Source organism: Anguilla rostrata, chromosome 17 (assembly GCF_018555375.3).
Source record: "Anguilla rostrata isolate EN2019 chromosome 17, ASM1855537v3, whole genome shotgun sequence".
NCBI classification, from domain to species: Eukaryota; Metazoa; Chordata; class Actinopteri; order Anguilliformes; family Anguillidae; genus Anguilla; species Anguilla rostrata.
In genome coordinates this window covers 25045640-25068904 of record NC_057949.1, presented here as the reverse complement: position 1 = coordinate 25068904, position 23265 = coordinate 25045640, and the positions used below count along the sequence as shown (strand labels likewise).

At 46.7% G+C, this 23265-nt stretch overlaps 3 protein-coding genes and 1 long non-coding RNA gene across 7 annotated transcripts in view; 2 read left to right on the top strand and 2 right to left on the bottom strand.

Moving 5' to 3' along the window:
- pbx4 (pre-B-cell leukemia transcription factor 4) overlaps positions 1–6667 on the bottom strand; it is a 24975-nt gene extending 18308 nt beyond the window's left edge. Inside the window, exons 1-2 of the mRNA XM_064314864.1 lie at positions 5169–6667; positions 2433–2506 (exon numbers count right to left, since the gene is read on the bottom strand). Coding sequence (XP_064170934.1) covers positions 2433–2506; positions 5169–5353 — 259 coding nt within the window. The 5' untranslated portion in view covers positions 5354–6667. The remainder of the gene's footprint in view (positions 1–2432; positions 2507–5168) is intronic.
- On the top strand, positions 6637–8198 carry LOC135243213 (uncharacterized). The gene is made up of 3 exons (XR_010326581.1): positions 6637–6757; positions 7350–7426; positions 7886–8198. It is a non-coding gene; the product is annotated as an uncharacterized LOC135243213 (long non-coding RNA).
- A 4328-nt stretch (positions 8199–12526) lies between these two features.
- On the bottom strand, positions 12527–17630 carry LOC135244156 (kinetochore-associated protein DSN1 homolog). Of its 3 annotated transcripts, XM_064316387.1 has the most exons (13): positions 17513–17630; positions 17230–17269; positions 16815–17000; positions 16466–16696; positions 16243–16420; positions 15733–15806; positions 15552–15624; positions 14381–14468; positions 14253–14303; positions 14088–14159; positions 13836–13983; positions 13554–13641; positions 12527–12969 (listed from the first exon to the last, which is right to left on the bottom strand). In XM_064316387.1, the coding sequence occupies exons 1-13, from the start codon at positions 17545–17547 to the stop codon at positions 12848–12850; spliced, it is 1386 nt and encodes a 461-aa protein (XP_064172457.1). In that variant the 5' UTR covers positions 17548–17630; the 3' UTR covers positions 12527–12847. The 3 variants fall into 3 exon arrangements, with proteins under 3 accessions (XP_064172457.1, XP_064172456.1, XP_064172458.1); XM_064316386.1 differs by having other exon boundaries at positions 16243–16696; XM_064316388.1 differs by lacking the exon at positions 16466–16696 and having other exon boundaries at positions 16824–17000.
- A 12-nt stretch (positions 17631–17642) lies between these two features.
- mvb12a (multivesicular body subunit 12A) lies at positions 17643–22963 on the top strand. 2 transcript variants are annotated; one of them, XM_064316391.1, is made up of 10 exons: positions 17643–17793; positions 19198–19293; positions 19480–19563; positions 19779–19878; positions 20360–20489; positions 20869–21012; positions 21192–21304; positions 21577–21635; positions 22001–22060; positions 22502–22963. In XM_064316391.1, exons 2-10 carry the CDS (start codon positions 19198–19200, stop codon positions 22580–22582), a joined length of 867 nt encoding a protein of 288 aa, XP_064172461.1. In that variant the 5' UTR covers positions 17643–17793; the 3' UTR covers positions 22583–22963. The 2 variants fall into 2 exon arrangements, with proteins under 2 accessions (XP_064172461.1, XP_064172462.1); XM_064316392.1 differs by having other exon boundaries at positions 17685–17703.
- Positions 22964–23265: the final 302 nt, after the last annotated feature.

The window sequence follows — 23265 nt, the reverse complement described above, 5'->3', positions numbered from 1 at the left end:
TGAGTGTGAGTGCACGTGTGAGGGTCAGACTCTGCCCGTGTTTATCGATGCGTGCGTGCGTGCGTGCGTGCGTGCGGGAGACAGGCGGCTGGATGAGCTTCCCTCCCAGGCGGCGCTCTCAGGCTGCCCACGCCGAGCCGGGCCGGAGCAGGGGTGACGGCAGAGAGGTGTCCCCAAGTCAGGGAGATTGTGTTTGGGGGGAGGGGAGCCTGGGGTCCGCGCGATAGCAGCTGTCTGCCAATCCGGCACGGGGAGTGGACAGAGAATAATTACAGCTGCACCCCCCGCCTCATCAATCAAGGGCCGGCCGGCTCCCTCCCTCCCTCCCTCCCTCCTTTTCTCTCCGTCTGCCTGCCTCCCTATTTCTCTCTCTCGCCGTTGGGCTGCACAGCTGATAAAACGCACACGGAGAGAAGCGCGTGCCGGCGCGGGGCGCTCTGTACGAGCGCGCGCGCGCGCGTGTGTGTTCCAGAATGACGCCGTCGACCGCCCGAGCGACTGGCGTGTGCGTGAACGACAAGCGGGAGCGCTACCACAGCCTCGGCTCAGCGACACCACGGAGACATTCATCCGGTTCGCTGGCCGCTGCGTTCTGTTTTAGGACCGGCTGTGAGGATCTGTGCGTGTGTGTGTGTGTGTGTGTCTGTGTGTGAGTGTGAGTGTAAAGCTTTATCAAACAGCCCAGCGTGCAACATTTATGTAACCGAGGTAACACACAACACATGTACAAGTACACAGATTATAAACTCTGCAAACAAGGATAAGGCCTCAGTGCAGTGTGTGCGCGAGTACGTGTGTGATCACTTATCAGCAGAAGCACGAGGCGATGAGGGACCCTTCATCTCGAGTAAAACCTCATCGTCGAAAATCTCGGCATCTTAATTCCATGCCGTCACACTCGCTCATGCTCTTCATAGCCCCGCCCCTTTACCAAAGCCCCGCCCTTATCCTGGCCCCACCCCCTTACCTGTAAGCCCGCCCTCTCTCCACAGCCCCGCCTCCTCGCTGCCGCTCAGATCCCAAGGTCTGAGTTTCCGAAGACGAGAAAGGCCCCCGCTGGAGGTAGCGAGCGATTAATAAGCTTTTATGTGCGTCTGAAATGGCGCTCCTCAAAAATTAATAACAGTTAAAAGGCTGTAATCAGACTGGTGATTAGGCTGAAGACTGCTATGGGTGTAAAGGGCCAGCCAGGCAGACCAGGGGAAAGAGGGAGGGTGGGAGGCAGACATTGAGTGAAAGAGGACAAGGCAGAGAGAGAGGGATGTAAGAGAGCGAATGGGCTGGGTTCTTTTTTTTATAACTTTGGTGAAATTATTTTTCTAACCTCATTTCCTTGGAAGTGACAGCATTGAAGGTCATGTTGAAAGTGGGGATGGAATGGCATTTGGGCTGAACATTTCCTTCACAATGAAAACAATCCAGACCCCCCCCCCCCTGCTATTACCATATCAAAGCACAGAGCAAGGCTTCGCTTTCAACAAGCACAGAGGGGGACGGGGGCGGGGGGGCGGCGGGGGGCGGGGCGGGGGGGGGTTTGGGAGGAAACGAACGAGTGAGGACAGAGAGAGAGAAAGAGAGGAAAAAGGGAGGAGAGAGTGTTATAAAGAGTAAGCAGCAAGGCTGGGGACTACATTTTCAAGCCTTCTACTTTCTTTGCAACTGTGTGTGTGTGTGTTTGTGAAAGTCAGAGAGAGTACTGTGCAAGGATTTTCTTTGTACATGTGTGTATCACTAAATGGGAAACTATAAACAGCTTCTCACAAGAGAGCACTTTTAATACATAACAAATAAATAAAACTACATAGGAACTGCGGTTTTGGCAAGGGATTTTATATTTTACACAAAGCTCAGCCGATTACAGCATGTCCAGTATTTAAGAAATAAACAGCTTTTTGGAATCACTTTGCCTGTCCCACAAATGGTTTTCAAAACATCGAAAGCAACTTAATGGAGCAGGAGAAACACATTCCCCCCCCCTCGTCATCGCTCTCAGGGTGCGTGCGCACGTCAAACTGACTGACACCAGGTAAATAAGACAGCATGTTTCCCAGGCAATAGCAAAAACACCTCCCCCCTCCCCAAAGCTTTTCATTTCTTCTCCACCAATCCTGTGCGGGCAAGATTGGGTGATTGACAGATCGCCATGACAGCCAGCAGAGCATCGCTATCACACCAAATTTCATCATCAGCGAGGAAGGAGGGGAAAAAAAAAACAGCAAAAGACTGAAAGAGTTGAGAATGGTGGTCCAGTGATGACTAAGAATTGGGGGGGGGGGGGATGAGATCATTTTGAAGGGGCTAAAAAATTCCAGGCACCAGGAGACACTGTACAATAATCAACCCAAAGGACCGCGGCCGGCACGTCTTTCATTTGCCCACACAGACGGCTGCACAGACGCAGAACAGAATTTGAGCACGTGGGATTGGCTCACCTGTCTTCTCCTTTATCTCACACAGCACACTGAAGAGGGCCGGCTTCATCCGGTGGCAGTTCAGGGCATGCTTCCTGTCCGAGGCAGCGGGGAAGAGCAAGGAGGGAGGGAGGGAGGGAGGGAGAGAGGGAGAGGGAGAGGGAGAGAGAGAGAGAAGGAGACAGCGATTTATTTCCCAAACTCAAGTTTTCCTGCGATGATGAATTCATGAGCCACGGCTGTTGTGCACAAGCAGATCTGGAACGTCTCTTGCACCACTACAGGCTGCACAGGTCACACACTAAACGCACAGAAAAAGCACGGATGCCACCATGCAGACAATTTCTGAGCAACGTACCATGTGAAAATCTAAAGTCAAGACATATTCAGCTAAAAAAATATCTAACCAACTTCTTAACTTAAGCAAAACTGCCAAATTTATGCTGATGTGCTTTCATTTGGGGGGACTTATGCCGGTAGCTAATAGAACTGATATGATTTCTAAACTGACAACAAAAAATAAAATAAAATAAAAAATATAGAATAAAATACAGTAAAAAAATAAGCCAATGATGTAGCACAGTCAAAAATTGTCGGCCAGTGTACTGGAACATGACCACATATTTCATTAGCCATAATATATTTTCAAAAGGAAACCCAAGGACCACTGTCTGCAGCTTATTTGAAACACACACTGATGAGTCAATGCTGTTGATTCTGCTATTTTTAATACTAAGCTTAAAGTGTAATTTCTTTGTGTTTATAACCGCCCCCCTCCCCTCGCTCCCTCCCTCCTCCAGAATGGTATGCAACCTCCCACCCCCAATCCCATTAATAGAAACTCGATTTGCGGACAGCTGCACTGGCGCACGCATTATCAGAGAATTGATTGCATGCTCCACACAATGAAAAGGATGAACACCAAGGACAGAACGCGATGGGAATGGGGTTGGGGGACGGTAACAGGCGCGAATTAATCGCTGGAACCAGGTGGCCCCTGCGCTTTGGCGGAACGTTACAAGCCAATGATACTGGCCCCGATTCCGTATCCGCATCTCTATTTGTTTGCTTCAATCTTTAACTTTTCCATTTTTGTTTAGCTCGTGATCGCAGTGCCCACGTGGCACAACAAGGCGCATATGCTTTTTACTATGTTAAACAGACCTGGTTACGGGCTAAACGCACTCCGGTGCATATAGCATCACATTTGTATGAAAACGGCATTCATTTGATTTGATACGTGCGTATGCGTAGTGGACCACAACGCGTTCATCTGGCCAAGCAGTTTTGTAGTTAACATCTTGGCCGGGGACAATGCGATTTCCATTTCAAAGCTTCCCCCGCCGTGATGACCTTTCTGATTACTTATGCTAATGAGAAGATATCAGTGTAATCAACGCCATTTGCGCTGAGAAAGACCTATTTGATGAAGGCCAAATGGCTGATGGCTAGATCGAGGTGGTCTACCCGTTATTTTAGTTACCTCTCGGTTAATTCTGAAAAAAGTAAAAACCACAACTTATAGGAGCCGGTCCACGTCAGGTAACTGATATTAGTCACATGTCTAATGGTGGTAAACAGCTTATGAAACTAACTTAAACAGCTCATCGAAGAGACTGTTAATAAGCTTTGCTTTGTCAATGAACACGTATTTAGACATTGCGATATCACTGACAGGCGATTAAGGCAGACTCCAAAGACTTTTAAAAACGACAACCTCCCCCTCACAACAGGAGGCCATGAGCGCCCATCCAGAACAATAAAATCATAGCTCAAACTTAGCTATTCTACTCGTCTCTCATCCATCAGAAATTCTCTGAATACGCCGGCGCTCAGCCCGGCTGTGTCACTGGGAAACTCCAAAACTTGTATAGACTTGATAACGCGTCCGCAGAGGGCCATTCCAGTAATGAGCTTTAAACGAAATAAAAAAAAAAACGAAGCTTGACCGAGCTTGAAGACGTTGAAGTCATCCAGTAACTACACTGCTAGAACGCAGTCTTTAAAAGTTGGCGACTCCTATGAACCACGTGTGTGTGTGTGTGTGTGTGTGTGTGCGCATGTTCAGTTGGAGCAACACAAAGGAATTCATAATTGACGCTATATAAATATTGTGACATTGCAGTACGTTTGTTTCAAGAAATGCATTTCAGTCGGCAAAATGCGGATAAACCCAGTTCAAGACAAATTTGTTCAGAAATTAGAAGCCGACCATGTCCTACTAAGAACAACTACATGACACATTTAGTAATTTACAGTGATTTGACATTTGGTGAAGCAAGCAAAAGTCGGCCTACACGTTTAAATAATGTGCGCTGCTAGGTTTCAAATGACAAGCTAACCAGATTTTTTAAAAAGCCACTTACTGTCTAGCTAGTTGCCAACGTCTATCGCAGATATGTAGCTAGTTAACTTGGCTATATCAAAGTGGAACAAGTCTCAGTTACAATCTAGGCGCCAACTCGCCCCCACGCAGCCCAAAATATACTGGCGAGCCATTTAATTCTTTCACTTAAGACGGCCAGCGAACCAGCCAAATACTTGGTTATCAAACATGACAACACATGCCGGTTCATAACGACCGTGCACATTCATATACACACAGCGAAAAACAACATTAAATCACGGTATAGTGTTCCATCGTCCAGGACCCTGCTAGCTAGTTAGTAACAATCGAGATATACACTAGTATCTGGTTCATCTATTAAATGTATCGCCTCCCTCTCTCTACGTTCGCTGGCGCCGTGTGTATTTTACCTGGCCTGCGCTTCGTCGAGGCTTTCGTCCGTAATAGCCATGATCTGTTGAAGAATGTCCCCAATGTCTTGCTGCGGCTGACCGAGGGACTGCTGCTTCCGAACGGAGTCTGGGTCGCCCAGGTCGGGTGGCTGTAATCCCGCGAGTCCGGTAAGACCCGTCAGTATACGGGTCTGATCATCCATAGTTTCAGAAAAATTTCGCCGTCGTCTTTGCACAGAACCCGAGCAAAAACAATTGTAGAAAAGAAAAGTCTATACAAGCACACCACGGCCCTCCCTTAGATAGCTAAAAAAAACACGAGCTAGCTACTTATATGACTCTAAAGCCAAGGGAACAAAATAAAGGAGCAAAAATGACAGGTGTGCGAAGGATATGGAAATTTTCTTCAGGTATATTTTAAATTAAAGGAACAGTATTGTAGCTAGTTATTGCATACTGCCACCACAGCCAGGAAAGAAAAGGGCTACAAATACAAACTAGCGCGCTAACACACTAGTCTCTCAATGCAAAGCCGTAAATGCTTTTCTTGCAGAGCAAAGGAAAAAATTCATACAGAACAAAAAAGGTAGCAACATACAAGGTATCCAATGCCAATTACATTCGGCATCCCACACGCGGTAGTTCAGTGTTTCGTCAAAACAATTTAACGTTATTGTTTTCGAAAACTGCGAAGTAGCTTCTACGAGACCGTGACCAGTGCATCGTTCGTGAAACCACCAGCCAGCTACCTAAAAGCTAATTAAAATAGTAGGCTACGCTAGCTATCTTAACTTATCTAGCCAGCCGACCGCACACAGACCAATATTGTTGGGGAATAGATATCAGAACAATAATATATTTACCTGTTAAACGCACATGTAGCCAGTTAACGAACCGTTATCTCAAGAGTTTTATGAATAAACTAGCGAACAAACAGGGGAAATTAATTCGAAAGTAACATTAGCTGGCCCGCAGCACTACAATAGCTATATTGGCTAGTATGATAGCTTGCTAAATAGGAGTCTGGAAAGGGAAATGACGTTTAGCTAATGTTAGCCAACTGTTAAAACGCACAAAGACTGAAATTAAATTAGATAACTTGGTTTAGCTACCTTTTTGCACCAACGCAGTCGGAGAAAAGTCTTTTTAGCCGTAGTAATGTAACATTAGCTCGTTAGCTAGCCGTCTTGTTAGCAACAACAACGACAACAATCAGCCAACTATTTTAAAAAGGCAGTTCCTCAGCAGGAACCCCAGCGTGCCGTTGGCTTCTGCACTCTCCTCCATGAACAAAACTACATGCACATAGCTAGATTAGCTAGCTAAGTACAATATAGACCAAAAAATATATAAAAAAACTATCCGCTGTTGGAAAAGAATGGCTGATTATGCTCCGTCCAACCAGTCTGCCACAACCAATTCGCCCTTTCTCTTTAGCCAGCTAGTGGTGTCGTAGCAGCAGCTTGATCTCCTTTTTTCTTTCTTTCTCGTCCCTCTCCTGCCCGTTCTCCCACTCCCAACGCACCACGGCAGTCTCGCGCACTCAAGTCTGTGTGCTCGCCGCTACGTCATCCACCAAGGGAAAGATGCGATTCCATTCTCGGACGGTAGGGTGAACGGAGATCTGTATCCCCGTAGTCCCAATTTTTCAGAAAAAATGGCCAATTGATTCTTCTAAAATAGTTTCTTTTAAAATATTGTTTCCAACAATGCATACACTTTTTTTTCCATGTTAATGCACGCCCAGGTCCCGCTTAATATATGTATTATTCACATTGGTGACTTGCTGGTGAGTCACAATTGCAGGTTCATGATTAGCTGAACCAAATATGCTGGACCAAAATAAAAATGAACGTAAAGAGGAATTCTGGCCTCGTTTCATAATCAAATTGTGCAATACTTCACCGAATGCATACTTGATTTGGCGTATGATAGTTCTCTGGGCCAATAACACCTCCCAATCAGTGCATGGGTTGTAATAAGTGCTTCTAATATGAAACTTTACTTTAACTGGATTAAATAGTTTGTTTAACTACTCAGAGAAGTTTTCCCCTACACGGGCTCTCTTGGAAAACCCTCTCATGAGTCCTTTGGGGGGTGGGGGCGGTGGGGAGAGAGAAAAAACTGCCCTGATTCTACTGAGGGAAGTTGGTATCATCTAGCCAGAAAATATTGGTCATTTTGAAATGCCTTACACAGAACTGGTAAGGAGAGGACACAGATCCACGTGGTTCTATGCCCCAGGAGTACCACAGACAATATGGAGACACAAAGAGGTGGGTGGAAAGCACTTCTTCATTAAATCCTTAAACTGTTTTTTTTTTTTTTTTTGCAGCACTGCAATAATGTGTAGCAGTTTATTATAATGGATGGGGAAATGGGCTTGTAACAGAAAGGTTACAGGTTTGCTGCCATTGTACACTTGAGCAAGGTACTTAACCTCAATTGCTTCAGTAAAATATCCAGCTGTATAAATGGATTGCACGTAAAAATGTGAAACAAAGTCCCTCTGGACGAGAGTGTCTGTTAAATGCAAACATGTGAACGTGCCAGTATTTATCTCGTCCAAGTGCCTAACAGTCAGCATCTTACAATTTAGGGTTGCAAAAAAAGGTTAGTGAAGGGCTCATGTCTAGATTAAATAAATTCAGGGAAGCAGCTTTATTAGTGATTGGTAAAATGCTTCTAGAACATCCAGTCTGCCTGTTGCCATTCCACTTTGCTTGCCATTTCAGATGTCAAGGGAGGGGTGGAGCAATGTACTGAAGAATAGGCATCCTCTTCCTTCTCCAGCAACCCAAGCATATACTTTTCAGGGTCAGGTGGAATGGTGGTCTATGTGAAGTTAATTTTCCCTCCCAGGTCACGATAGGGGCAAACAGTTTCTAGATTGCAAAGACCAAAGCAGACAGGTCCCAGTTTTACTGGGCCAAGAAATCATGAATGAGCACTCGTTATGACAGACTGTTGAAATTGGTAGAAGTTTAGACACAAATTGCAATTTGCCTCTTGTGTTCTTCCCTGTAATCTAATCCTCTGGAAAATAAATCTAATCTAGTAAACAAATAGATTGCTGTGATTGAATAGAATAAAACATGAGTATATGAGACATACAGTGAGCTCCACAATGTTTGGGACAAATACCTTTTTTCTTGATTTGGCTCTATAATCCACAATTTTAAATTTGTAATGAAACAATTCTCATGTGGTTAAAGTGCACATTGTAATGAAATTCTGTACAGAGCCAAATCACAAAAAATATTTGTTTGTCCCAAACATTATGGAGCTCACTGTTGTGAGTGTCTTGTTTATCCCTAGATTGTGAATGTATGTGTCTTAGTATTTGATTGGATAGACTAGCCTGATGATGGCACAACACATCATACTTCTGAAAAAGAACACTTATGCGTCCACTTATTAGTGGATGGAGTGTAGCACAGTGGGTAAGGAACTGGGCTTGTAACCGAAAGGTTGCAGGTTCGATTCCCGAGTAGGACACTGCCGTTGTACCCTTGAGCAAGGTACTTAACCTACATTGCTTCAGTATACATCCAGCTGTATAAATGGATACAATGTAAAATGCTATGTAAAAAGTTGTGTAAGTCGCTCTGGATAAGAGCGTCTGCTAAATGCCTGTAATGTAATGTAATGTTATGCACACGCCTTTAAAGCAGCACTATGCTGCCGCTGCAGTTAAAGTAACGTTTTGCTATCAGAGCACAGTGAGAGAGGGATGAACTAGAGCTGTGCCACTGTAAAAGATCAGTAATGGTGAGAGTATACTCAAACGCCTGCTTATCAACGTTACTATCGTTACGCTACATCTGTGATGAACTACAGCTAGGCACTGTATCAACAACATACTACACCTGGCCACCACCTGCACACTACACATGGAATCCTGTGTCTTTTACACTACACACCTGGGCCTCATGTCAGCAAGGCACTACATTGATGTAAAATCTCTAAGACCAAGTCCAAGTAGGAAATACCCCATCACTACTCAGTATTTTCTGGCCTTAACAACTTTAAGCCAGGTTGTCTACTTAGTTGTTCACAACGCATGTCTGAAACATGTCCACACATCTTTCAAAAAGACTGACAATCTGGTAAACAAAAGTGAAGAGCAATAGTTCCATTCTTATGTTCAAATCTGATTTTCAGACTAATTTAAGACAGCAATTGAACAGCCTGTAAATGGCGAAAACGTTTACATGTCCATAATTTCAGACTTCTCATTAGCTCATGGTTTATGGAGGCAAATAGTCTGAGACATTTTTCGAAAATTAGTTCAGACAATAGGAACGAATGAGGCCGTTTAGCTGTGAAGCGCCGAGGAGGTGCGCACACTTGTGCCGAATGAAAAATTCAATTCGTCTTTTTGGATAAAACCGCGGACAGCGCAGATTAAAAACAAGCGTTCCCCAGTCCTTTCTGCAGACGTAGTGTTTTTCACGGTAGTTCATCACCGCCGAGAAAGACAGGGCCCTCAGACGGATGGGTCGCGGAATGTGCGGAAAGAAGAGCCGCGGGCTGCCGCGTCCCGCCGGTGTGCGATGATGGGTGTACTATGAGGGGAACGGGACGGAGCGGACGCAGTTTATGCTGACTACACCGGCACATCCCTCAGTAGCAATCCGTATTTAATCAATCTGCTCGGGCTGGAAGAGAGAACGGGCGTCCACGAACTTATTGTCGCCGTGCGGTGTTTACGCAGCTGTTTGCCAACGTGGGCAGAGAATGAACTCCACCACTGGCTTCACCTGCCAGCGATCGGTATCCTCTATTAAATAAGACCCTTTATGGAATGATGGGGCCAACTTTCCTTGAGTTCTGGCCATTTTACCAAATTATTTTGGGAGTTCTTTGCAGAACTGAACCTTATGCATTAAATGAAAAGGGAAACCGCTCAGAAAAGTGATGCTTATTTACTCAGCAGCCTGTGTGTGTGTGAATTCACGTGTAGGCATGCGGTTAAATAGTAGCCTATATACCTAGACTACAGTAGGCTAGAATCTTCGCATCGTATGCCTATCACGCAATTTCTCCAAAGTAGCAGGCTTTATATAATTAAAAAATGGCCTGGACAAAATTAGAAATTCATAAAATAAATTAGACAACGGGTCACTCAATTGGTTTATAGCTATACCAGAGTTACCCGATGAAATGGAAGATTCTAATCAATAGGTCTGCATAATTTAAGTCTTAAATTTGTGCCGTTCAATTGTGTATTTCAGTGCCGCCCTTCAAAGTCATGGACATTTCATGCATGGCCTCCATTCTCAACACTTTGGATCACAGTAGTGTAGCGTACTGAATAGTAAATAGCACGGCCCAGGCTGTGAGGCATGTTCAATTTTAAACTGCGTCTTTGAGCGGTCTGTGTAGACCGCTATAGTCGCTAATTTGGAAACTCACCGACAAGCACGAAGACATACCCACTGACTACCCAATATACCCACACACACACACACAGAGGTTTATCCAGGGCGTTTCGCTCACCCCCTGATCCTCCCTAGGTCCCCAGTGTTAATTCAGATTAATTAGCCAATGGAGCAATTAAGGTAAATGCATAATATAAATGCGCGATCCCAAGTCCCAAATGGAGGCTTCCCACCTCTTTCCAGGGATTTTAGCGGGCTCGGTGTGTTGCCATGGCAACGAGGGACTTGGTCGCTCTCGCAGTGTCTGACTCCGTGCCGTCCGAAGACTGAGATCTCTCCATGGACAAAATCACCTTTTTTTTTTTTTTTTTGCAATTTAGTTGAGAAAATGTATGCATTGCAAATACGCATTTTTTATAGGCTACCTTATGTGTTTGAGCATTAGCCTAGTTTACGTGATTTGGTGAGCTCGTGCGTTCCATCACAGGTTCGTGGAGGGAGATTTTTTGCGAACACGCAGAATTCTCTCCCGCTCAACCTCACCAACCCCGGCCTGCAGAACTCCACCTCATTTTCATTTAAATAAGAATCGATCAGTCTTGTAGCCTTCTGCCCCGGGAGCTCCGAAGTCTCCCGAGACGGCTCCTTCTCCGTATTTCTCCACAGGCCTACATGCACTCTCCCTATAATTCACCCTTTTTTCTTCTTCCTTTACCAAGTTTCCGTTTGCTTTATTGGTTTGACAAACCAGCATTGCATTGCCAGACCATACACAGGATACAGAAAAGCAATACTATGTTTCAATAGGATAATAAAAGGGCAAAATAGACAGTAGGCCAAGTGTGGAACTGTAAATACACCAGAGAACTAATGAAGACACATCCAGCGATACGCATAGAAGTAAATGAGTGCCCTTTATATCTGTAAGTGGCGTCAAACCTATTGACCTTGTATCATGTCCACGCGCGTGGAAGTTTTATTTCGTACTGCAAAAAACGCAGTGCTTTTGACTGTATGCTTACACGGCACACACATGTATTTTAAAAAAGCAATACATATGCACCATCCGTTTTTTTTCTCCACACTAAAAAGGCGAAGCAGGCTCAAGTCGGCGTAAAATACATGTTATTGTTTGCGTAGAAACGACGGTACTGTAGTGATATTTTCCAGGAGTGGGTTATAGGGAAAATGTACAATAATTGAAGCAGTAAACATCTCATCACTCCCCCATACCCTGAATATTCTCCTGATCTTTGGAAACATTACACTGGTCACAGTTTAGACAGCACAGGATTAAAGAAATAGCTAAATACTCGTGCCCGGTGATTGGCTAACCATAACACTGCTAATAACCGATACGTCAAACAAGCCAGCAATGTTTACCTTGTTCAGTTATTTGTGTTATAGCCAAGCTATAAAGCTTTAGGCTTGTAGTCCTACTTGCCTATATGCCTAACAAATGGCATTACTGCAGAATACTGCACAAATGTCCAATTCGTTCAGTACAATAGACCTTACGAACACGCTTCAAAGTTAGCACAATTTCATAATTACGTGTCTCCTACAATATTTCCACTACGTGTCACGAATTTAATATTAAAATAGGAAACGTTAACAAATCTGCTTATGCTACAGTGTTCCAGTTACACAGGTGTACGTGGGAGTGTTTCTGTTACGCAAGGCTTTTTTCTGTGACCGATTTGACGACCACACCTTAGTCAGTCATCCGCGCCATATCCGCAAGGATATCGGCTACTCTTCACTTAAAACAACTTGGATTTGCGCTGATCTTTCATTTTGTCAGTTCTGTCCCCCAGGAGATAACACACGGGTCTGGACAAACACCAAACCCGTCACAGATAAAGGAGCGTACGCATGCAATGCTCACGCTCTGCAGCCAGAATGCGCCCGGCTCTCCTAGCGTGAACATTTTTAGATAACACTGCCATCAAGTGGACACGAATAGAAACTACAGGGACAGTCAGACCAGAGTTAAATGGATAAGAAACGATTTATACCAGGTTAGGATGAGTAGAATGAGATATACAGACAGAAATCATACAGTTGCAGTCACAATATTCTAGTGTAATATTCTCCCCCCCCCCCCCAAATTTACAGAGGCTAGTCTTCACAAAAAAAAATCTATACTAAATCCACATTGACAGTACAGGACCTTAAACGCAGGATCAGCCAAGGCTGACTTCATGGTTTCACTGCAAGCAGAAATAGGTACAGATTTTTAGCCCCGATACACCACCCTGCCCTGCTGTCTGATGCAAATGCAGAGACAGGGAACTCAGATCTGCTCCATTGTCATGGAAACAGCGCATGGCCTGCCGTGTCAGAGGTCAAAGGGTCATGCTTGAAGCCGTTAGATCCTGCAAGGAGCTTCCGGACGGGGGACGATGGGAGGATCTGGAAACCGGCACTCGAGGCTGAGGAAACACAAACACAGGCATGAGCACGCACGCACACACCCGTACATACACGCACACGCACGCACGCGCACGCACAGGCATGAGCACGCACACACACACACGCGCACGCGCACGCGCACACGCACACGCACCCACACCCACAGCACAATTTAATTAGGCAATGTGCACAAACACACATGCTTTTCCCTTTTTGCCTAAACACATCCATTTTGAAAAGTACAGAAGATATTTGCCGATGTGCAACTTAAAGGGACAGTTCTCCAAAAAATAAAATAGAGCTACAGTTCCTATTACACAGAGTACTATCTATCCATCCAGACGGTTTCACTGAGATTTGGCAAGTTTTCTAGATATCCGCTGCAGCTCACCCTGCTACAGCAGACCTCAATGGGACCAAGTTTTTGTGGCCTCAAATTGGCAAAAATTTTGCACTCAAAAAAAAAAAACTGAACAGCCAATGGTGCAATTAAGTGTATGATACACTGACCGAAGACATGATTTATTGTGGACTTAAAGGTGCGTATACACACGCATGTAATAATGCTTCAAGCCCACATATCTCACTGCACGCACACACTCACCTAATCTCCCGCTGGTCTCTTTCACCAGCATGTGACACTGTTCCTGGAAGGACAGCAACTGCCTCATCATCTTACACTGAGTGTCCATCTGCAGAGACAACACACTGTTACACAAAAACACACACACACACACGCACATCCTCACGCTCCATCTTACACTGAGAGCCCATCTGCAGAAACAACCCACTGTTACACAAAAACACACACACTTCTCAGGGGACTCCATCTTCGCTAAGAGCCCATACGCACAGGCTACACAGAGTACTGCACTTCGGCTCTCACCATTAGCTCCATGTTGTGTAGTACTGTTTGCTGCCTGAGGAGGGCACTGTGGTAGTCTGGCTTACTGAGGATAAACTGGCTCTGTGTGGACTGAGCCAGACAGGAAGCGTCCACGGCCACGCCCTCTGCCCGCCCCTGCTCCACACGCCTACAGGGGGAGACAAGGGGGGGGGGGGGGGGTGGTAGTAATTCAAGCCGAGTCCCAGTTGTAGTTCACGTCCAAGCGGGATGCGTGAGCCTCGTCAGGTTTACCTGGCCAGTTCGTCTGCTTTGCTGCGATGCCTGAGCAGAAGAGAATCCCACAATCCGCACTCTGTCTGTAATCTGCAAGGGAAACGCACGCGTCACTGCCCAGTGCACACAAGACAAGAGCGAAAGGACGTCCAGCCAATGGTAACATGAGAGTGGAGAACACACCTGTGGATTGACTTCCTGATCTGATCCATTGTCCTCTGCATGCCAGGGTCACTGCAGGGGAGAGGGAAGAGTGAGTGATGAAGTAGGGTTGTGGAAAAAGAAGGATGAAGGAATAAACGCACTGATACCTCTCCGTGTTGGTTTGGGACGGCCCACTCTGTCCCTGCTCCCGGATATCCTGTGCCAGACGACACCACTCCCTTTGAACAGTTTCCACTGAGAAAGAGAGAGAGGGAGGGAGGGGGAGAGAGAGAGAGAGAGAGGAGGGGGGGAGGAGAGAGAGAGAGAGATGAGAGGGAGGAGAGAGAGAGAGAGAGAGAGGAGGAGGGAGGGGGAGAGAGGAGAGAGAGAGGGGAGAGGTGAGAGAGAGGGGAGGGGGGAGGAGAGAGAGAGGAGTAGAGGGGGAGGGGAGGAGAGAGAGAGAGGGGGGGGGGGGGGGAAGTCAGTTAGTAATTTCATCCCATGGCTCAGTCTGGGACAGATTCAAGCAGGAACTAAAAATGTACATCACCCCCTGGGCCCAATTCACCTACTAATCACCCTGCTTTTGTTTTTAGTTACGCATAATTATGAGTGTCACTGATGTAAGGGCCGCTCACTCACGAGGGAGGGCGGGCATCGAGGCGATAGGGAGCATATCGGTCTGCTCCGGCGAATTTTTGAATTATCAAAAAAAAAAAAAATCACCACCATTTAAAAGAATATCACTTAACAGTTGGGCACAGAGGGCTACTCTGAACTGCCACATTACAGATAATGATTATTGCAATTTAGATCAGAGCCATCTGTAAACTTCAACTGACAGAATTTGCATAATTTGAGACACATTTGCAAACAAGGTATTACTGCGATGACCATGACAGTCGTCTTTTGAAAAGGTGTGGCATGGCAGTCAAGTTGAATTTAAATGTGGTTAGCCGTACCAAGCTTTAACGACTCTTGGCATCAGCATTAAGCAACGCAAAGCCTGCCGAGTCAGGACTCCCCTTTTAAGCCAGCACGTTGACTTCCTCATTATTGATGGCCGAACAGCCACTACCCCTCGCTGAAATTAGGCTCACTCAGTTCTGGGACAGCCCTTGTACCAGATGGCGACCCTCGCAAACGCGCAACATGAGTGTTGAGTGCGTAGGCGGGGTTATTAGGAGGAATCTCTCCATCTAGTGGTAAAGTGGAGTACTGCTGTTACATTTGGGCATTCATTCACACTGTCAAACTAGCATCAGGCCATCTCATTGCAGCCCTCGCCAACAGAGCCGGGAGCTGGCAGCACTGCTCTCCCAACGCAGACACACTCACCCTGCTCCTGCAGACGGTCCAGGCTGGCCCCTGGGGTGCTCTGCAGAGATTCCTGCAGCTTCAGCAGGGCCTGCTGCAGACACAGACACACACAGACACACAGAGGGGTGAGCAGCCCTGACCACATCAGAAAGGGGGGGGGGCGGGGGGGCAACTTGGGGCCCGACAGGGCGGAGCTTACCTGCATGGAGGCTTCCATCAGCTTCTCCAGCCTTTCCTCCTCTGGCAGGGAGGGGCTGATAGCCCTGGACAGAGCTAAAAGGGGGAGGAGCCAGGGACAGGAGGGTGGAGAAAAGAGGAGGGTACATTACATTACAGGCATTTAGCAGACGCTCTTACAACTTTTTATAGAGCATTTACACTGCATCTATTTATACAGCTGGATTCATACTGAAGCAATGCAGGTTACGTACCTTGCTCAAGGGTACAACAGCAGTGTCCTAACCACGGAATTGTTCCCGTGACCTTATTGTTACAAGACCTGCTCCTAACCCATTATACTACACTGTTGCCCAGGGTAGGGAGGAACAGAGAGGGGGAGGAGCAACAGAAATGTCACTAATCTATAGATATACAGTTACTTTTTTTTAAACACCTCGAATATGGCAAGGTAAGAAGGTGCATGTCAGGTGAGACCGTGTTAGTCTGCTGATGACAAAGGCCCAAAAAGGGTGTGAGGAGTAGGACTGACCAAGGGTGCTGCTGGGCAGGGCGGGGAACGAGCGCCTCATTCGAGCCGACCTCCTCCAGGACTTCCGCCGGCTGTGAGGGCTTAGGGCTGGGCCATCTCCCTTGCTCTCTTGCTCCTTCATCTGTCCCTCCTGGTGTGCCCCCTCCAGCGGCATTCCCTCCTGGTGTGCCCCCTCCAGCTGCATTCCCTCCTGGTGCATTCCGTCCTGGTACACCTCCTGCACTTGCATTCCCTCCTGGTGCGCCTCCTTCACCTGCACTCCCTCCTGGTGTGCCTCCTTCACCTGCACTCCCTCCTGGTGTGCCTCCTTCACCTGCACTCCCTCCTGGTGTGCCTCCTTCACCTGCACTCCCTCCTGGTGTGCCTCCTTCACCTGCACTCCCTCCTGGTGTGCCCCCTCCAGCTGCATTCCGTCCTGGAGTGCCTCCGCCAAACGCACTCCCTCCTGGTGTGCCTCCTTCACTCCTGGTGGGCCCCTCCTGCACTCCCTGGTGTGCCCCTCCACCTGCACTCCTCCTGGGTGCCCTCCGCCATTACGTCCTGAGTGCCTCCCAACGCCTCCTCTGGTGTGCCTCCTTCACGTGAATTCCCTCCTGGTGTGCATCTTCCACCTGAATTCCCTCCCGGTTCTCAGATTGCTCCTCCCTGGTTTCGGGGTTAGGGGCGCAGGACTCAGATTGTGTGGTGCGTGGAGACTTATGGGGGCGTTCCGGGCTGGCACTCCTGGAGCCGGCTCTTTTGGTGCCAGTGTAGATATCCTGGGTTTGAAAAAGATTGGAGGGGAAAACATTATAACCCGTAATATATACACAAAATGCAACGACATTCGTTTAAACCATTTACAGACAAGTAGGCAAACTACAGTCGGCAATGCAAGCTAAGTGACAAAAGTTAGCTGGTACCCAACTAATAACGTTTTTATATAGCCTAGCGTTAACAAGTTAACAGGAGGAAGTCTCCCCGTAACGAATGACAGACAAAACATACCTTGTTTGGTAACGTCATAATGTCACCACTGGTCTTCACACTGAAAAAAAGAATCATTAAAAAGAATTTGAAATACTAGTCTACGTTAAATAGTAACAACATTAATAGCCCTGTCGCAAGCATACGATAAACAGATGTGTCTGGGTCAGACTCAAGCTATAACGTAATTGTCTTATTTGCTAACGTTAGTTAACTAGATACAGCCCAGACATTCCGTTCCTTGCACCGCCAACTTAATCATTTAAAACACATATTGAAAAACAGTGCCTGGGCAAAAACAAACCTTTCTGTTAGATTTCGAGACTCACTCTCCGCCATTTTATGTTTTCAAATTAAACCCGCGCTCCACGTAACAACACTCCGCAACTTGCCCACCCCTTACAGTTACTGCGCAAGTACAGTCATCGTTCTAACGCACTCTGGGAATTGTAGTCCGTCTGCCTACTTCCCGTTAAGTGTCTGCGGAAAAAGCGAGTAAGCGACAAGTTTCTTAGCTCCCACGAACGTTTTTGTGTTGTATTTTAAACAAGAGGTTGACGATTCAGCAGTTGTCTACATACAAGAGTGAGTGCCACATTTTGATTATTTATTTGGCATAAGAGTGATCTTTCCAAATTTAAAAGTTAGATATCTAAGTGCACAGGTAGGTAGCCGGATAGCAAGATAAATTAACCAGCTTTCCACCCTGTTATTTCTGACTAACTGACGTCGTTAGCCAGCAAGGTCAATTTCAGTATGTATATATTTTCGTGTGTATTAAAACTGTATTCTTCATTCCAAAGCGAACCTGTAATGCTTATCAATACTGAATACTGGAAAGTTTTTTTATGGGTCAGATGCCAGCTGCCAGCTACTTTGCTTGCTAAGCAAAGACAACAATTTGCTGGCTAGAGTTAGTTAGTTTGTTTATTTAAAATAAAGTTATTTGTTTGACGGCAGGTTGCTATAGCTATATGGGCGTGAGCTGTTACGCCTTTACACGGCGAAGTATTTGTCGTAGTTGTTTTACCTATTCAAAAAGTATCAGTAAGTCAGCTGCGTAACATTATTGTGGCAGAATTCTACATTATTTCTCACTTTCTTTGCTATCCTGTTTGTGTGGTGTGGGTGTGAGTAAAATTGTTGAGCCAACGGCATCATTAGGGGACAATGTTTTCATGGAGTCTGAACCACTGTGGAAGACTTAAAGAATCCATTGTATTCAGTGTGTCCACGTGAAAACAACACTCAATCTGTAGCTCCTTCCAATTAACCTGCAGTCTGACCTTGCATGCATACAGGAATTTATATTGTAAATGTGTGTGTACTCTTTATACAATGGGGTGATTGCAATACCACACTTATGTCTTAGAGGGTAGATAGCAACCAATATTTTGTAATTAAGTTGTGCCTATAAGCGCATAATTCCCATCATTATTTTGTAATTTTTATATGATGAGTGCAAATAGCCTAAATCAAATCAAATCAAATCATGCCAGGGTTATTTAATGCAAGAAAGCAGCTGGAATTGGAACTTCATGTTGAACAATTTTTTTTTATCATTCACTGTAAGAACTCAGCAGCCACATATCTTCCATTTGAAGAGTTGTGCCACTGCTTATCTTGAGTCAGGGTACTCCTTCCTCATCTCAAATTTGCATAACGCTTTCTATTAGAGAAGCCTATTCTGAATAGCCCTTTACTTCCTAGCTAATAGCGGGCCTATTTAGAGACTGACCGCTGGATTAACAGAGCATGCCTTTTATGAATGTGAGTCATATGAATAATTAATACAATTTAAGATTTTTATGAATATTAAAGAAATGATAATAATAAGAATGATGGGGTGAATAAGGTCCCGTAATGTCCAGTCTTGAGTCATTGGTATCATTTTAAGAACTAGGGGGTGAATAGGGTCCCCTAACTGCCAGCTTCTAGTGAATAATATAAGTAGTAAGATTGTGTGTCTGTCTGAAACTCTCATCACAGATGTCCCTGTATGAGCCCAACAACGCCTTGCCACCGCCCGTGTCCGCAGTGGCCTGGAGCTCCAGCAGCAGTACCTGTCCCAAGGACTTCACCCTGGTAGGTTAACTTAGCACACAAGGACTTTAGACTTCAGCTCTCTGCTCCTCCGATGCACACGCACACACATTCACCCGCAAGTGCATCCTCCGATGCACTGGTCCTCAGGAGGAGCTGCTGAAAGCGAGTGTGGCGGTGAAGCGGTTGCCGTGGTGATAATCTATCCTTCTCCTGTCTTGGTCGCAGATCAACTTGACCCTCGATGGGGCTACGGCCAACTTTGTGCGTGGCTTCGGGATGAAGTCTGGCTACTACCTCTGCTACAGCACGGTGAGTCGCAAACAGGCATGGCACCTGTGTACACACACACACACATTCATTCACAAGTGCGTGCACACACACTTACTCACACACACACCTGCGCGTGCACACACACAGTTTCTTTGTCGCACACTTCTCCTCTTTGCCTTTGTGACTGTGTTTTTTGTAAAAAAAAAAAAAAAAAAAGTGGAACCTGGGGCTTGAATCTTTCCTTCCCTTCCCAGAATGCCGCGGGGGGAATGGTGGTGTCGGATATCCAGGTGATCTCTGATAAGGAGCCGATTCCTCACGGGTACTGCTTCATACCCGAGTACCTGGACTCCAGTGAGTATGAGACTAATCCCCCCAGCACTGCTACCTACCTGAACACCACACTAAGCGCCTGAACACTATACTAATCCCCCCAGCACTGCTACCAACCTGAGCACCACACTAAGCACCTGAACACTACACTAATTCCCCCAGCACTGCTACCAACCTGAGCACCACACTAAGCACCTGAACACTACACTAATCCCCCCAGCACTGCTACCAACCTGAGCACCACACTAAGCACCTGAACACTACACTAATCCTGTCAGCACCACTACCAACCTGAACACCACACTAAGCCCCTCAGTATGATGTGCACCTGAAAACTACACTAATCCCCTCAGTATGCTTTGCACCTGAACACCACACTAATCCCCTCAGTACAGTTTGTACCTGTACCCTACACAGATCACAACAGTGCTGCTTTAAGTCTGTGATATTTGACGTGTCTGTCCCTGTGTGTGTGTGTGTGTGTGTGTGTCCGTCCGTGCAGAGGCCTCCGTGTGGAAGAAGAAGCGTGTGTGTGTGCGCATCGTCCCCCTGGGCAGTGTGGACACGGCGGTGCTGGACATCAAGCTGACCGCCAAGAACAAAGTGGTGCTGCAGCACTACACCTGCCTGGGGTCAGTCGCCCTCTCTCACACGTGCTGAAATACGCGTGGAGGCGCACACACACACCCTGGTGCACGTGCGCATGCACACACGCACTCACACACGGACACACACACACACGCACGCACGCACACACATGCACACAGATCGCATGATCTGTTGTGTGCAGTATTAGCTATAAGCTACATAGAATATTCTATATTTTAGTTTATTTGCTCTTTTTTGTGCTGGTTAATTGAGTTCTGGGAGCAAGTTGCATACTGTGGTGCTGTTTATGAAAGGGAACAGCCTTAAATTGTGGGTGAACCTGATTAGTGGCTGCAGTAAGCAGTGTCCCTGCACCTTTACACACACACATAATGACACTGCATTTATGCGACTGTCTGACAGGGACATACACGGTTATGTTCTGTGGTGTAAGAAGGGTCACTTCTCCAGTCCCGCGCCTCAAGCCAAACCCCGCAGCGTCAGCCTGGAGCTTCGCAAGCTGTCCCTGGACCAGCCAGCCCCCCCCCCACTGCCCCTCCGGCCCAGGTAAGCCCCCCGCCCCCCCCGCCCCTCCGGCCCAGGTAAGCCCCCCCCCCCCCCCACTGCCCCTCCGGTCCAGGTAATACCCGCACCCCCCTCCCCCAAAGAAACAACGTATCATTTCCTGCTCCTTCCGTAAATACAACAAATCATTTAAACCGCCCTCTCTCTCTCCATTTCTATAGCAATGCCCCTCCACCCACTCCAGTGGGGAAGCTGAGCCGTCGTCGTAGTAACCTTGAGGCCAAAGACTCCGCTGAGGGTGTCTATGACAGCAGCAACATCTATGGCATTTCAGGTACTCTCACTGTACCCATGTTCTTGTTGTGTTGATCAGATTAACCTACAGGGTCCAAGTTAAACTACGCGGCCGTTCCCTGCACTTGGAACTGTACTTCCCTCTAGGATTTTCAACACAATTGTTCCTGGTTTTGGTTTACACTTACACTTTGTTGTACGTCGCTCTGGATGAGAGCGTCTGCCAAATGCCTGTAATGTAATGTAATATGCTCACACCCAGACGCACACGGCTTTGATCCTTCATGTGACCCCCCCCCCCTCTCTCCTCAGCCATGGACGGGGTGCCGTTCACCCTGCACCCCCGCTTCGAGGCCACGCCCATGCGAGCGGTAGGTTTCCCTGCGTTTCTGACGGCCTCTGTTGGAGGTCCCTCCAAACCAGGCCTAGATGTTGTGAGAGGCGGTAGGCCTGAGCAGGCCGAGCATGTGTAAATGGTAAATGGACTGCATTTATATAGCGCTTTTATCCAAAGCGCTTTACAATTGATGCCTCTCATTCACCAGAGCAGTTAGGGGTTAGGTGTCTTGCTCAAGGACACTTCGACACGCCCAGGGCGGGGTTTGAACCGGCAACCCTCCGACTGCCAGACAATCGGTCTTACCTCCTGAGCTATGTCGCCCCATGTGTCGCCGTGTACTCTGTTGCGGGCTCCGTGCTCTCTGAACCAGTAAATACAATAAGTTCTGCTTCTCAGGTCTCTCTGAACGCCCTCAGCAACATCCGCATCAAATCCGTGCAGGACATTGAGAACGAGGTCAGTGCGTCTGTACACACACATATGTTTTCATCCGTAGTAATGGTTATAATCTTGATTTGTACTTTTAAGTGTGGTGTGACAGTATTGGGACAATCATGTTGTTGGTATATTGCCAGTATGGTAATGACTGACTGACTATAGTCAGTACCATCAGTGTTGTATTGATGTGCGGTCATTGGTAAATTGGTAAATTGACTGCATTTATATAGCGCTTTTATCCAAAGCGCTTTACAATTGATGCCTCTCATTCACCAGAGCAGTTAGGGGTTGGGTTTCTTGCTCAGGGACACTTCGACACGCCCAGGGCGGGGGATCGAACCGGCAACCCTCCGACTGCCGGACAACCGCTCTTACCTCCTGAGCTACGTCGCCCAATGTCCTATGTCAACACTGCGAGTGGTTTGTTTTAACAACGCTTACCGTGTGTGGTTTCTGCAGTACAACTACACCTTTGCTGTGGAAGAATCGGCCGCCAACCCAACCCGATCACGGACCGCGCTCGCCTCCTTCAACTACTAGGCAGCGCAGAGTACCCCTCTCTCTACCTCCTGCACGACTTTTACAGCGCCCCAGGACGCATATCCCACGTGCCTGTCGGCACAGACACTCCTGCGTAGCCGTAGCACACTGACTGACACCCAGCCTACCAAAACGCCCTTGCATTTCATAGAAGGCCTTTATTTCAATCATTTCTTTGCGTGACATTTAACAGGTTTTAAAAGTTCTGGACCAAAGTTAGGGGCAAACTTCTGCCTTGTTTGTATATAGATATATAGTGCCTTGCCTCTCTATGGTACATTTCCTCTCAGTAAACGAACGAATATACATTCCTTTCTTAGATCTGAATGTTTTTTGTAAATGTAAAAATAATAATAATAAAGACTAAACCTCTGTATCTTGGTCTTCTTATGTTTTCTTTCATGTTTAACATCAAATATCCGTTTTTTTTAAGTACCAGGTTATTTTTTAAAGTATGAAATATAAAATTCAAACAAAGTAAAATGTATTAGATTCAAACTCTTTCACGTATGCACATGAACAGTTTCTCTGCCACCTGCTCCTCCTGGCTTTTGTGTGTGTGTTTTGTTATTCAAATGCTTCTAAACCACAGCCCAGAACGTATGGTGGGCGGGGGAGCACCAGTGGCATGGATCTCAGGATCTGACGTCCCATGAACACACACGCGTACACACTGACAGGAG